The sequence below is a fragment of the Dromiciops gliroides genome, chromosome X, assembly GCF_019393635.1.
Source record: "Dromiciops gliroides isolate mDroGli1 chromosome X, mDroGli1.pri, whole genome shotgun sequence".
Lineage (NCBI taxonomy): Eukaryota > Metazoa > Chordata > Mammalia > Microbiotheria > Microbiotheriidae > Dromiciops > Dromiciops gliroides.
Genome location: NC_057867.1, coordinates 64563637 through 64576800, shown reverse-complemented (window position 1 = coordinate 64576800; position 13164 = coordinate 64563637). Strand labels below are relative to the sequence as shown.

Here is a 13164-nt window from a genome sequence, read left to right as displayed (position 1 = left end):
GGGCAGAGTCCCATGGATCCAATTCCCTACAACCTAACAAACTGCAATCAAGTCACAGTTTTCCTTTCAAGGACATTGTTTCTAAAGTATAATTTTCCAGTTTGGGTAAGACAAAACAATACCACCAGGAACACACCAAAAAAGACTCCTGACCACTGAATAATTTGCAACATTCACATACATTTATAGCCATATAACATTACAAGTTGCTTAAAACAACAATAACAACATGATTTTTTTTGGTATTTTTATACCCCCATTTTTTTTTTCAAAAAAAGAAATAAACACATAGGTTACATTATTTTGGTATTTTTTAAAAGAAAAAAAACCTTTCTGTTTTATTTCATATGGTTTGTACAAAATTGTAAACTTTTTCAAGTTTAATTTTGCTAGTCCCTCCTTCCCTAACTCAGGGTGGCTTTGACCTTGGCCCCCTCCCCCCCACGCAGGGCGGTCAATTGAAAGGCAGCAAGGCAAGCGTGAGCATCAAATGGGCCGGCTATAGCAGCTGAATCCTACCGAGTGGAGGATTCTTAAGGCCAAGTGTGGCCAGGGCCAAGCTGGGGCCCGCTGCGACTTTTGAAGCCTATCTCCGTTTCCCTCCCTGGTTCCCACCCACTGAATTCCCTCCCTCCCTGGTGCCCACCCCCCACCCCAGGAGATGGCAAGGCCGGCCTGCTCACAGGAGAGTAAACAAAATGGCTCCAAAGGCCACTTGTGGGCTTTCTGAATTTTTTTGTCTTTTTTTTGTCTTTTTTTTTACAAAATGGTATATAGGTAGGATTCCTTTGCTAGAAATGTTAAGTGTCTTGTCTTATCTTTCACACAGTTAAGCTTGTGAAAAAGATAAGCAAGGTCTTATTTCATGCAAAGATGCAAACTAAGGATTCTTTTTTATGTCTTAAAAAAAAAGAAAAAGAAAAGAAGGCTGTGTTGGTTCCTTGTTGCTGTAGTTGTCTTTTGGTAACACTGTACACAATGCAATGCAGCCTCTCCTGTCACTTGGCTGGGGGCAGACCAAGTGACTGCTTTCTCTGGTTTCCACACCTTAGGGTGGCAGCACCCTTCCTTGCTCTCCCAGGCTGCTTTGCTCCTTTGGGCATCAGAGTAGTCAATCTGGGTCTGGACTATGCTGTCCAGTGCTGGCATTTGCCCAAGTGGGATGGCATGCCGGGGCCTTGCAACTTTTACCACTCATTCCCTCTTGCCAGTCTCTACAGTTTGAATAGGCAAGATACAATTCATCTTGCCTCCCCTCCAGAGCCACTTGAGGCCCAAACTGTCCCAGGGCAGGCAGTTTGAGACCCTCAGGTTTCCCGGAGGGTGAGTTGATGATAGTGACTGGGCCTATTTGCGCTGTGCACATGGCATTCTCAAGTCTGAACCCATCAGTGTGACATAACCCACAATCACCCACTGTCCTCTGGTGCTAGAAATCCCATGGGATGAGCCTGCTTTCAGAGGCATCCCAGAGGGGTTCATTCAATAGCAGTCTATAGGCTATGTCACCCATTTCCAAAAGGCAACTGCCATCCCCACTGCCAGGTTACCAGTGCAGGTGGGTAGCTCAGAGACAGCTTGTTCTTTTCTGTACAGAACAAGGAAATGTCATTGGAAAAGGCCATTCTCTCAGCAACACTCGGCTTGGAACATGCAGAGGCAAAGTCACTTTGTGATTAGCAAGAGGATTGAATAGATTTTACAGATACATTTGACAAGTTCAATTCAAACCCAACAGATCAGCTGCTCTCACAGCTGGGGGTGGGTAAGAGGGTGTGTGGGGGGAATATGAATGCAGCCCCAGCCACCCTAGGGAAGAGGGGCCCTGGGAGCCCCTCCTAGGAAACATAGGAAAAGGCAAGGGACACAGGAAAGGCAGAAGGAGGAGGGGGAGGAGGAGGGGAAGGGGGAGGAAGAGGAGGAGGAGGAGGAAGAGGAGGGGGAGGAGGAGAGGGAAGGGGAGGGAGGGGAGGAGGAGGGGGAGGGGGAGGAAGAGGAAGAGGAAGAAGTAAAAGTATTCCTCTTTGCTTCTCAATCGCATGTATTGTGTTTTTGCATGCCAGTTAGTCCAAGAGTTGTTAAGACCAATTTCCCTTGCCAGGGACAACCCAGATTTGCCCTGAATTCTGGCTGTCTGGCTGTGGTTACTAAGCAGGGAGATGTAGCCTGGCTTCAGGACCAGCACAGATGGCACAGAGTGCCCAAGGTGGTCTGCCAGCCGGCTCGGTGGTATGTAGAATCCCTTCAGGGAAATAGCATTTAGGGTCCAATAGGTGTTGACAAAGTCCACGTTGGCTACAGAAAAGAAGGGGAGATTTGGTCCCTCTCAAATTCCTTTGATCATCTGGAGGGGGGAGGGTCTGTCTGCTCAGTCAGTGCCAAATGTCCCTTTCATTTGGGTAGTCTGTGGCTCAGTGTGTCTGTCCAATACATTTAGGGCATGAAGTTCCTCCATCACCACATCACTGTGTAGACTAAAGCCATGTCTCATCTTCCTACTCATTCTAAGCACCGCCATTCCAGTCCTCTTCCTAAAACATCACTTTGATCCACGCTTTCCTTTCCCCCTAAAACTCAACTTTCAATGGCTCCCCACTGCCTGAGGATCCAAGCCCACTTCCTCTGCCTGGCTGTTGGGGCCCTCCACTCTGATTCCCCCTTTACTGCCTTCCCCGTGCTCCTAATGGAAACGTTGCCTAAAGACAAGTTGTTTTTCCCCTGTCTTAGACCCTACAAAGCAAATCTTTCCTTGGCCACTCCATTCTGGAGCGACTTCTGTCTCTCTGGAAATTACTCAAAGCCCTGGTCTCTGTCGAAGTCGTGGGGCACCGATCCCGGTCTGCCCTGTGTTTGGAATGTTTGTTGCGTGTGTGTCTACTTTAGCTCACCTACTCAAGTGGGAGCTCTCCCCAGTGGTGGGGTTTGAATCTTCTGTAGCTGTGTTTTCTCCTCAGGTCTCCCCAGCACAAGGTGGGTCTGGATTAGACATTGTTCTTGGCTTGATGAATTTCTTGCCTTTGAGGTCAGAGTGCTATGCTCCATCTTGCTCATGTCACTAGACCCTAGTTAGAGCTAGCGTGCTTATCAACATGTGCTCATAAAAAAAGCTCACCACAATTAAATGGGCACTAGGTACAAGACCTGAGTAGTTAACCTCTTTCTAAAAAGACAGGGGAAACTGAGGTTCCTTCTTTCTTCCAACTTGAGCCCTGTTCCCCAACCTCAGGAAGGTGGGGCGAGGGACTCAGCAACCAGTAGGCCAGGGCAATGTCTCTGTCCTTAGGTCCCAAAGAACCACCCTTTGTCACCCCCCAAATGGTGACCAGATGCAGAATCTCAGGAGTGGCCAAAATGGCAAGTCTCTTTTGATCTTAAAGGTGCCTGAATGGACTGATTTTGAACAGCCAGTCCTAGGCCTTCTGCTCTTGTCACATCCTTATCGGATGGGGCCAGGCAGAGTGTGCCACTCGAACAGATTTTCCTGTGAAGCTTTTTGAATGTCCTACAGATATCTCCTTAGTTGCCCTAGACTGGCTTATGGCTAGGTGTTGGATTAAAAGTGGTGTCTACCATGCTATGTGTGCAAGCAAGAGAGTGAGATTGCGCGCACGCGCACGTGTGTGTGTGTGTGTGTGTGTGTGTGTGAAATGCCAGTCTGTGCCACCATGTTCTACTCTCCTGTTGGGGGAAACAAAGGTCATCCATCCTTTAAGGCCCATGAGTCAGAGGACCCAGGGTCCCTTTTTTCTTAAGACATTATTCAGCCCAGGGCTGCCCCAGTAACCTCAACACACAACATTGGGTTTATTTGGCCTACGACATGAAAACAAAAATAAGACACTTATTTAAGGGGACTATATACACAACCCCTTCTCTAGGGCTCTGCCCACCTCCTCCCCATGCTCTTTACTGTGCCTTTTCAACATACCTTCAAGGTTCTCTCCCTTCCTAATTCTCTTTCTCTAAGTATCTTCTGACCACCCAATCTAGTCACTCTCCATCCCTGGCTTCCATACCTTTTAGTCCTCTGAGCTTGCTATGTGGGGCTCAGCAAGACCCAAGTGATCATCCGCTTCTAGAGAGACCATGGTCCTGTGTTTCCATCTTTTAGACTGGTGGTTCCCATTTGGGATACAGAAGAGCAGATATGTCTCAATCCACCTGTGGGCTGAGAGATCCAGTCCACATACCTCAGTAGAGGGGGTCAGTCTCTGACCCCCAAACCTACCCCATCCACTGACCATATACTTCTTGTCCAGCACTATGTGACTGGGGCCTTAAAAACTGACAACAACATGTCCTTATTCTCCATGGTGTTCCACCTTTCGGTTGCTTCATTGGGCCGTCAACCATTTCCACTCCCATTTCTGACACATCACAAGTTCTAGCCCCTCTTCTCCCTCATCAGTTTGACTTCCTGCCTCTCTCAGTCAGAAAGCCCAAACTCAGGCCTGAAAACCTTGGTCTGAGTCCAAGGTGAAGACCGCCTTGCCAGGAAGAGAGGTCTTGCCTCTTGGGAATGGCCCTACTGTTGGCCCCAGGGATCCCTTTTGTGGGGACAAGATGGGAGTTGCTCTATGATGAAAAGGGGTCAAGCAGTGACAAGAGGCCCTGCTTGCTTGAAAGACTGGAGCTGTTGGTGCTGTCATTTCAGCTGTCCATATATGTCCACACATAGCAAGGAAACTATATACTCCCTACAGTCAGCCTTGGCTCACTTTCACCCGAAGCTGGAAACCCCTGAGACAATATGAAAACAGTACCTGCTAATAGTGCCTGGGCAGTCTGCTCAATCATCACCTGTGGTACCATGCTAGCCAGTCAGTGGGAAATACCAATGGCAGCCACACCTGGTCCTGGCTGGATGCCAGGAGCCCCAACACCCACTGACCTGAGTCATCACTGGTTCAATCAACTCTCTTCCTCACAAAAGCCAATCACTTTCTAGCTCTAGGCAGCTCAGGGGTTCTGCACTGGCTCCTCAAGCCAGAGGAGGACAAGGAGCGAGTGCCCTGGGCTTCAGTCCTGAGCTAGGCTTCCAGTAAGCACATGCAGGGTAAGTATCTTCAGACACACCATCCGAAAGAGACAGCTAGTGCACCAGAAGAGACTTTTGCAAAAAAGATGACAGAGATTTCTGTCAGTTTCGGGAAAAGTGTGTGTGGTCCCTAGTTTGAGAACCACTGAGTGGGGAGACACATGATCTCAGTCAGGCATGCTAGTTCTCACAATCATTCTAACAAACACTCACAGACAGATCACTATACACAGATGGTAGACAAGTACTCGCACACGGACTCAATGGTGTGATGCAGACTTACCACGTCATGCCTAAGTGTGCACACAGTCTCTCACTTGCCAGACTAGGAGAAGCACTCCAGCACTCTCTTAAAAACACACACACACACACACACACACACATACACACACACACACACACACACCCCTTCTCTCTCACTTAAAGATCCAGGCACATTACACTGTGTTTGACCATCTGGTATATGTCTGCAACTTTGAGTGAGGGAGATACACACATATGTACTCACAAAGGCTCTCTCACATACACACTCACACAGACACTCTCTTATACATACATTCTCTCTCACACACAATCACACAGACTCTTACACATATGGACTTTCTCACACACACACTCACACACACATTCTCTCTCATACACAATCACACAGATTCTCACACATGGACTTTCACACAAACACACACTCACACAGACACTCTCACACACAGACTCTCACACACAGATTCATACACACACAGACTCTTACACACAAACTCACACAGATTTTCACCCCCCTCAGACTTTCTCACACATACAAATAAAGGTACATGGTAGATAGACACATTTTTTCTCTCTCTCTCATACACACACATACACACAAAGATAAAGGTGCATGGCAGATATAGACACACGCACTATCACACACAAAGGCAAATGTGCGTGGCAAATAGAAACACACACATACATAGATACTCAAAAATACTGACTCAAGGACAATGGGCACACATTGCCCAGACACACAAGTACAGTCACCTTGATATACAAACCTCACAGGTGATACACACACACACACACACAGCAGAGGAGTGGGGGTGAATTCATTCTTCACATGCACCTGTACCAAACATGGAGTGGGGGGGGAGGGTAAAGTAGGGGTGAAGGAAAGTAGCCTAGAAGGCTGTTGGTTAATAGTTGAGGGAGTGCAGCATGGTTAGGGAGAGTCTAGTGAGTGGCTGAGCAGACTAGGAGATGGGAGCAAGTGGTTTTGGGGCAAGAAGCTTGGGGAGCCAGTACAGTTGGCCCCCGAGCGCCATTTTGAGTCATGTATTCCCTTTTGTCTTTGAAGCCAAGGAGTACAGTTTTAGATGAGCTTGAATAGAAAATCTTACCAAATGCTTTGTTTGTAGATCCGGTCATTTTGCTGGAATTGTGGCTAACCCTGGTCTAGGTTCCTGCCACCCTTCATTAGTCTGAATGTGCAGACATTACTCTCACCCTTGGATTCTTGAACCCCTAGGATTTCCATCCAGTCACCCTTGGATTCCTGTCGGCTTTGAGCTCACCTGGCACCCCTTCCAGAGCTCAAGTCTACCTCTGATCACAACCTTCTCCACTCAGGGATTCCTAGGGGCCAACTCCCAGGTGTTTTAGAGGTCAGGGAACCTTGGGCTTGCTGTAGTAGCTACTGCTGCTGCTCCTCAGTGGTGGCAGCAGAGATAATGGAATCAACCTTAGGCTGGGAGTCAGTCACAAGGTCCAACTGGGTTCTGCTATTGGCTCTGCTTCTAACTTCCTGTGTGACTTCAGGCGAGCCTGGCCTTAAAACTTTGTAGTCTTTGAAATGTGGACTATAATCACAAAGTTGATTAAATACGATCAAGCATGTAAAAAACACTTGGACAATAGAAAGCACGATACAAGGGGTCAGGGGGCGGGGATGGGATTATCTTCTCCTCTTAAGGGGTTTGGTCCCTGCCTCAGGGGTAGAGGCCCATGCAGGGTTTATCACCTCTGCTTAAAAATAGAAATAAGGAGGCCACAGAGAAGAGCACAAGATGATCCACCCCCAAAGAGTGCTGGAATACAAAAAGAAACCCCTATATATAATGCACTCAAATTGAAGGGGGGTGGAAGAAGCACCTTTATAATGCCTTATGCCGAGACGACCAATTAGCCTGGGGGGGAAAAGAAGGCCTTGGTTCTTGTCCCAGCTCCTATAGAGCAGCCAGATTTCCAACTGCCCTTAGGATGCCCCTTTGCAAACAGCCCCGGACTTTTCTGCGGGGAAGGGGCTGGCATTTTTAGATCGTCTCTTCTTGTGTGGCATAGGGACCATAGGTAATCAAAAATTGAGAGGAGAGAAGAGAGAGAGGGAGAGGGAGAGAGGGAGAGGGAAAAGCAAAATTCAGAGGCCATCTCGAATTACCGAGCAGTCACCACCTGGCTTTTGGCCTTTGCCAGGCAGGGTTTAGAACGTAAGACAATGGTTACTCTCAAAAAGGTACTTGCTTAAGGAATTCTGCTTGAAAAGATCAGGCCTTCGGGAAAGTTCTCTTGTGAGGAGCTGGTTGGAATTTGACAGGGGAAAGCCACATTACATAGTACTATGGATTGAACAGAGTTGCCCACCTCTGAATTCCTTTTTTTTCTAATTGCATTTGGGATGTTACTTAAGACACCATTTTAGTTTTACCAGGGCACTGGGTGAAAACAGAATGCCAAAAAGGGGAAAGTGACAAAGACATAAAGGAGAAAATCTTGAGAAACCCTGAGAAATGGCTAAGGGAGAGAGAAAAATAAGGAAAAGACAAGAGAGAAGAGTAGAAGGGAAAGGTTTTAGAATCTTTCATCTTTTTTTTTTTTTTGCAAGTCAATATTCACGAGGTCTATTTGGGGGTGTGGGAGGTGGACTCTCTGATGCTGGGGAAAAGAAAACTGTCCCATTAAATGGGAGAGTCAAAATTTCCACAGCTGGCAGGAAGAGAACACGAAGCTAGCCTTATCTCAAAGAAATTAGATGAGTATTTGTCTGCTTTTATTTCCCCTTGGTCCTCTCATTTTGGTTTCTACAAAGCTGAGTGAGGGTTAGCTAGATGGCTGTCATAGCTTCCCTCTTAACTCAAACGTCCTGCCAACCATGCTGCCTGTAGAGGAGGCCCATGCCACTCTGGGAGCTTACTGGGGCAGGCTAGGGGCCCCTGTCTACTCTCATTGTGACTTGGGTTGTGGGACAGTAGGAAGAGGGGACAACACCGTTGGTCACTCCAGTAAATTCTAACATCAGACCTCTTTCCATTTCTTCCTTGTTATTCTCCCAAAGCACCAGACCAATCAGCCTTTGAACTACCCCCTCCCTTCTCAGAACTCAAGTCCCTACAAACCAGCTAATTCTTATACTCTGTTCTTCACCAATGGGTGTTGTCCCCTCTTCCTGACAATTTAGGAGACAGATGCTCACCAACTTCCCTGCTGAAAAATCAGAGAGTCCAGCCAGGCAACTAGATAGGTGTTCCACTCAGGAACTAGATGAAGAAAAGATGGAAGATGTGGAAAACAAGCTCATTTTCAAAGCCAATGACTTTTTCTTAAACAGAATGTTCTGGAAAAGTCAGAAGTTCCCAAAGAAAAATAGAGGTGCTAGTCTCTTCCAACTCCACACACTCTTTCTTCCTCCTCTTCCTATCTTGAAACACTCAGTATTTGTAATGTGCTGAAGAGAAGTCTAGAACCAAACTAAACCAAATCATGGAAGAAGGAAGAAGAGAGGAAAATGGCACCAAAAGGAAAAGCAAAGGAAAAAGGACCACAGCACCCGGGTCATATTGCCTAATTATCTTTCCCGAGAGGTCCTGGGGACTTAATTGACATAGTATAGCCAGTAAAAGAGGTTGAAGAAGGCAAAGGTGACAGGAAAGACAAGCCGAGACCACTTATCCACCACGCTGACATCATTCAGGGTGGGCATTCTGAGCTTCAGCTTGGAGGAACGGCGGCGGAGGCGACCACCACGGTGGCGGCACCCAGAGCTGCGGCGGCGGCGACCCCCGATGGGGCTGATGGCCGGCTCCATTGGCTGGCTGAGGGCACCCCGAGAAGCAGCCCCCCTGCGCAGCTGAAACCCAGAGATGTCAGCTTCAGACTCCTCCATCTCATTGGTCATCTCCAGAACACTCAAGGCAATGTTTCCATGGGCATCCACCTGGGAAGGAGACAAAAGTAGCAACAAGGTTGTTAGCCTGAGAGAAGAAACTTGAGCAGGCAGACTGGGTGACTTCTTGGCAGGTGACTGATGAGCGACAGCATAGAAGTTCAGACCAGGAATTCTCCCTGCAAGGTCTAGCAAAAGACCTGGAGTAGTGGCTCCTGACATTTGATGGTCTTTTGGGAGGACCCAGAGGGCCAAATCTCCTTCGACTGTCTTAGAGCTTCCCTAGACCCAATCCAGAGGTGCCATCATCCCAGATGCTTTCTAGAGCTTGAATTGACCCTGCAATCCTAACCCCAAGGGAAATCATGGAGAGTTACTTCTCACCCCTAGGCTAGAGCACCCTTTCTGCTTCAGTCTGGAGAAGCTCTAGAACTGGGCAAACCCTGAGAGAGGGGTTCTGTTAGTGTGGAAGAGGATGACCAACCTGGGGACCTCTGCGCCCTTTGCCTCGTTTTCCCTGGGACTGGGAACGTTTGGCAGCCTGCCTGCTCTGCTCACTGGGACCACGTCCAAAGAAGATGTAGTTAACAAAGGCGTACTCCAGAAGAGCCAGGAACACAAAGACAAAGCATCCCATGAGATAGATGTCGATTGCCTTGACGTATGGGATCTTGGGAAGGGTCTCCCGAAGGTGAGTGTTGATGGTGGTCATGGTGAGCACTGTAGTTACACCTGCAAATAATATAGCACCAAACCTGTCAGAGGGCTTGGGGCTAGAGAGAGCTTGGGTGCTGGGGCCCCTCTGTGGCTAGGACCACAGACTGCTGTGTCTGCAGCAGATAAGAAGCAAGTAGGTGCTGCAGAGGAAGCATGGGAGGACTGGCCTGGCACTGGGTTGGTGCCTTTGCTTAAGGCAAAGGGAGAGGTCAATTTCAAGGTGAGGGAAATATTGACAGAAATGACCTTGATGTCAGGGCAGCCAAGTGGCACTGCAGTGGATAGAGCACTGGCCTTGGAGTCAGGAGGACCTGAGTTCAAATCTGGCCTGACACTTATTAGCAGTGTGACCCTGGGCAAGTCATTTAACCCCAATTGCCTCAAAAAACGACTGATGTCAAAATAAATGGAATTAAAACTTACTTCTACTTGCCTCCACTTTTTTTAAACTGCTTGGGCAGTAAGGATACTGGAATGAGGGTGGAAGGCTGTGTTCGTGTATGTGAGTCTGGGAGTACGAGGACTCAGTTGGCTCTCAGTCCTATTGAACGAACACCAAGTTTGTCTTCAGCATTCCTCCATCTCTATCCAGCCTCTTCCTGCAGCACATCTCTCAGGCCTACCTTGGTCCAGGTTTCAGGCCTTTCAAAAGGGTTCATGGATTACTCTTTCCAGAAAGTAGTTTTATTTTATTGATATCCTTAGGATCACAGCATCATGGGTCTAGAACTAGAAGGGACCTTAGAAGGCACCTAGTCTAATCCCTTCGTTTTACAAATGAGGCAACTGAAGCCCAGAGAGAGAGAGAGAGAGAGAGAGAGAGAGAGAGAGAGACTTGTCTAAGGTTATTCATACTGGTAAGAAGCAGAGCTGGCATTTGAACCCATGTGCTCCAACTCCAGACCCAGGATTCTTGACTCGCCACCCCTACCGAATAGTATGGGATGGCTGGAGCCTGTTGTCTTAGTGAGCTCCATCCACATTTGCCCCATTGGCGCCATGTACCCCAGTGCCTTCATGTTCAGACTGGCTCCTCACAGGCTGTGCCAGCACAGGCGTCCAGAGATCTTTTCCCTGGGCTTGTGTGTGGGGAGGGTGGTGAGAAGAGTAATTATCTCAAAGGCCATCTCTCCTTTTCTGTATTCTTGAAAACTGGCTGCAATCCAGGGCGATTACTCCAGAGGCAGAGACTTACCTAGTGCCACCCTGGCAGCAGAAGCATCATAATTGATCCAGAAGGAGACCCAGGACAGGATGGTGATGAGGACAGAGGGCATGTAAGTCTGCAGGATGAAGTAGCCGATGTTTCTCTTGATCCGGAAACTCAGTGACAAGCGCAGGTATGAACCTAAGGAGGAGACACCCCAGCCGGCCATTCCTGTTATCTGGCATTTGATGCCAATGCTACTAAGATAGTGGGAATGGGGGAACACTCCGGTGATGCCCCACTGCATCTAGGCTCAACTCCAAATGCCTCTCTTTGGCATTTAAAGCTCATCGCAATTGTGTTTCCAAGCTATCTTCCCAGCCTTGTTAGCTCTATGACTCCCCTTCACATACTCTGTGTTCCCAGTGGGATTCCTTCTCCTGTCCCTGGGCTCTTTGACATGCTATTCTCTAATGCCTTCCTGCTTTTGCCTCTTGGGACCCTCAAGGGTCAGCCTAAGTGCCCCCTCCTATGTGAGGCCTGCCCTGAGCTGCCCAGTTGCTAGTGCTGTGTCCTGCCAAATGACTGTGGTAATTGACCGATTTGTGTATATGTCACTCCCTCCCTCCCCAGCAGAATGTAAGCTCCTTGATGAGTAGGGTCTGTTTCCTTTTTGAGTCTGTATACCTAGGGCTTAGCACAGTACCTGGCACACAGTAGGCCCTTTAATAAGTGCTTGTTGAATTGAGTTGTTGAATTGCATCAGTAGGGAGGAGTATAAAGAGGCAGGCATAGAAGGGAATGACTGTGAGTGCTAACACCTTGGAAGGATGTTCTCCACCCACATGCCGATTTATCAGCAATCCAGGCCTTGCTGGGGGCATTGGCAAGGCCAGGCCACTGCCACCTGGCCAATCTGTACTCAGCTAACAATAATCCGATGGCTGCTATGTGAGTTATACATTGGGGTCACTGAGCCAGGTCCCCAGCAGGCAGGCAGGAGCTCAACTGTCTCTGTCACACTGGTTAATAATGAACTGAATTGTTGATATAGTGGTCTGTCCAACACCCTGTTAGGATCCTTCAAGCAGAGGGGATGGAAGGCCAACATGAGAAGCACATGACTGGCCATGGTCATAAAGGTCCCTTTTCAACAATAGCTCATGTTCTTGGAGAATGTTAAGGTTTGCAAAGTGATTTCTTCATGACAATCCTGGGAGGTGGGGTTATTTCCCCCTCCTTTACAGGAGGAGAAACGGAGGTTCCAGGGGGAGTGAGTGGTTCAGGGCCATATAGGTAGGAAGTGACCTAGCTGGGATTTGAGGCCTGCTGTTTTCTGTTGCTTTCTGTGCTGTCAAGGCTCTCTGAGATTTGCCTCTAGCCCTCTCTACCCTTTTAGAGTTCCCCAAAATATTCCTAGGGAGCAGAGTATAGACAGGAGAGAGATCATTTCACCAAGTTTGGTGAAGAGCTTGGTCATGTTAAATTATTCCTTCAGCTTGGGCTTGGTTCTGTCATGGAACTGGACTTTGGGAAACTTTTGTCTTATTCTTGTCTCATCGGTTTGAAGGTAAAGACTCCCAGAAACTCCGACTCACCCAAATGGTAGCCACTCGCCACTCTAAGCAGCTAGCTTGCTTCTTAGAAGCAAATACAAACCAAGTTATAAAAATCTGTGATGGAAGGAAAAGCTGATAGTGTGCTCCTAGAGAAGCAGACGAAAGCCCAGTGGGAGCCTAGGCTGTTGGGCACAGGGGCAGCTGCTTCCAGGGCTGGGTGCTGGTGGGGAGGGGGATTCCACATGACTGAAAACGAGATTCATAGGCAGGCACCAACTGAGGGAGCCCTGCATCCTGGGCAGTTGTTTTTTTACAACCAACTAGAGGATTCTGGGCTGGAAGGGTCCCAGGGTCATCAATTCCCACCCTCTTGTTTTATATATGATGAAATTGAGGCCTAGAGAGGGGAGGTGATCTACCCAAGGTTACACAGGTATACTTCTTGGTGCTCTGCACTGGGCGGAATGAAGTTTTTCAATGGTCTGTATGTCAACTTAGCTAGGGGCTGTGACCCAAGAAGAGAGGAGTTGGACTAGATGACCACTAACGTAGAATCCTTTTTAATTCTGGCAGC

General features: G+C 48.2%; 1 protein-coding gene across 3 annotated transcripts in view; it reads right to left on the bottom strand.

Moving 5' to 3' along the window:
- Positions 1-629: 629 nt before the first annotated feature.
- GABRQ (gamma-aminobutyric acid type A receptor subunit theta) overlaps positions 630-13164 on the bottom strand; it is a 71135-nt gene continuing 58600 nt past the window's right edge. For all 3 annotated transcript variants that reach the window (XM_043973812.1, XM_043973811.1, XM_043973813.1), the window contains 3 exons: positions 11080-11232; positions 9652-9899; positions 630-9218 (listed from right to left, as the gene is read on the bottom strand). In XM_043973812.1, coding sequence (XP_043829747.1) covers positions 8877-9218; positions 9652-9899; positions 11080-11232 — 743 coding nt within the window. In that variant the 3' untranslated portion in view covers positions 630-8876. The remainder of the gene's footprint in view (positions 9219-9651; positions 9900-11079; positions 11233-13164) is intronic.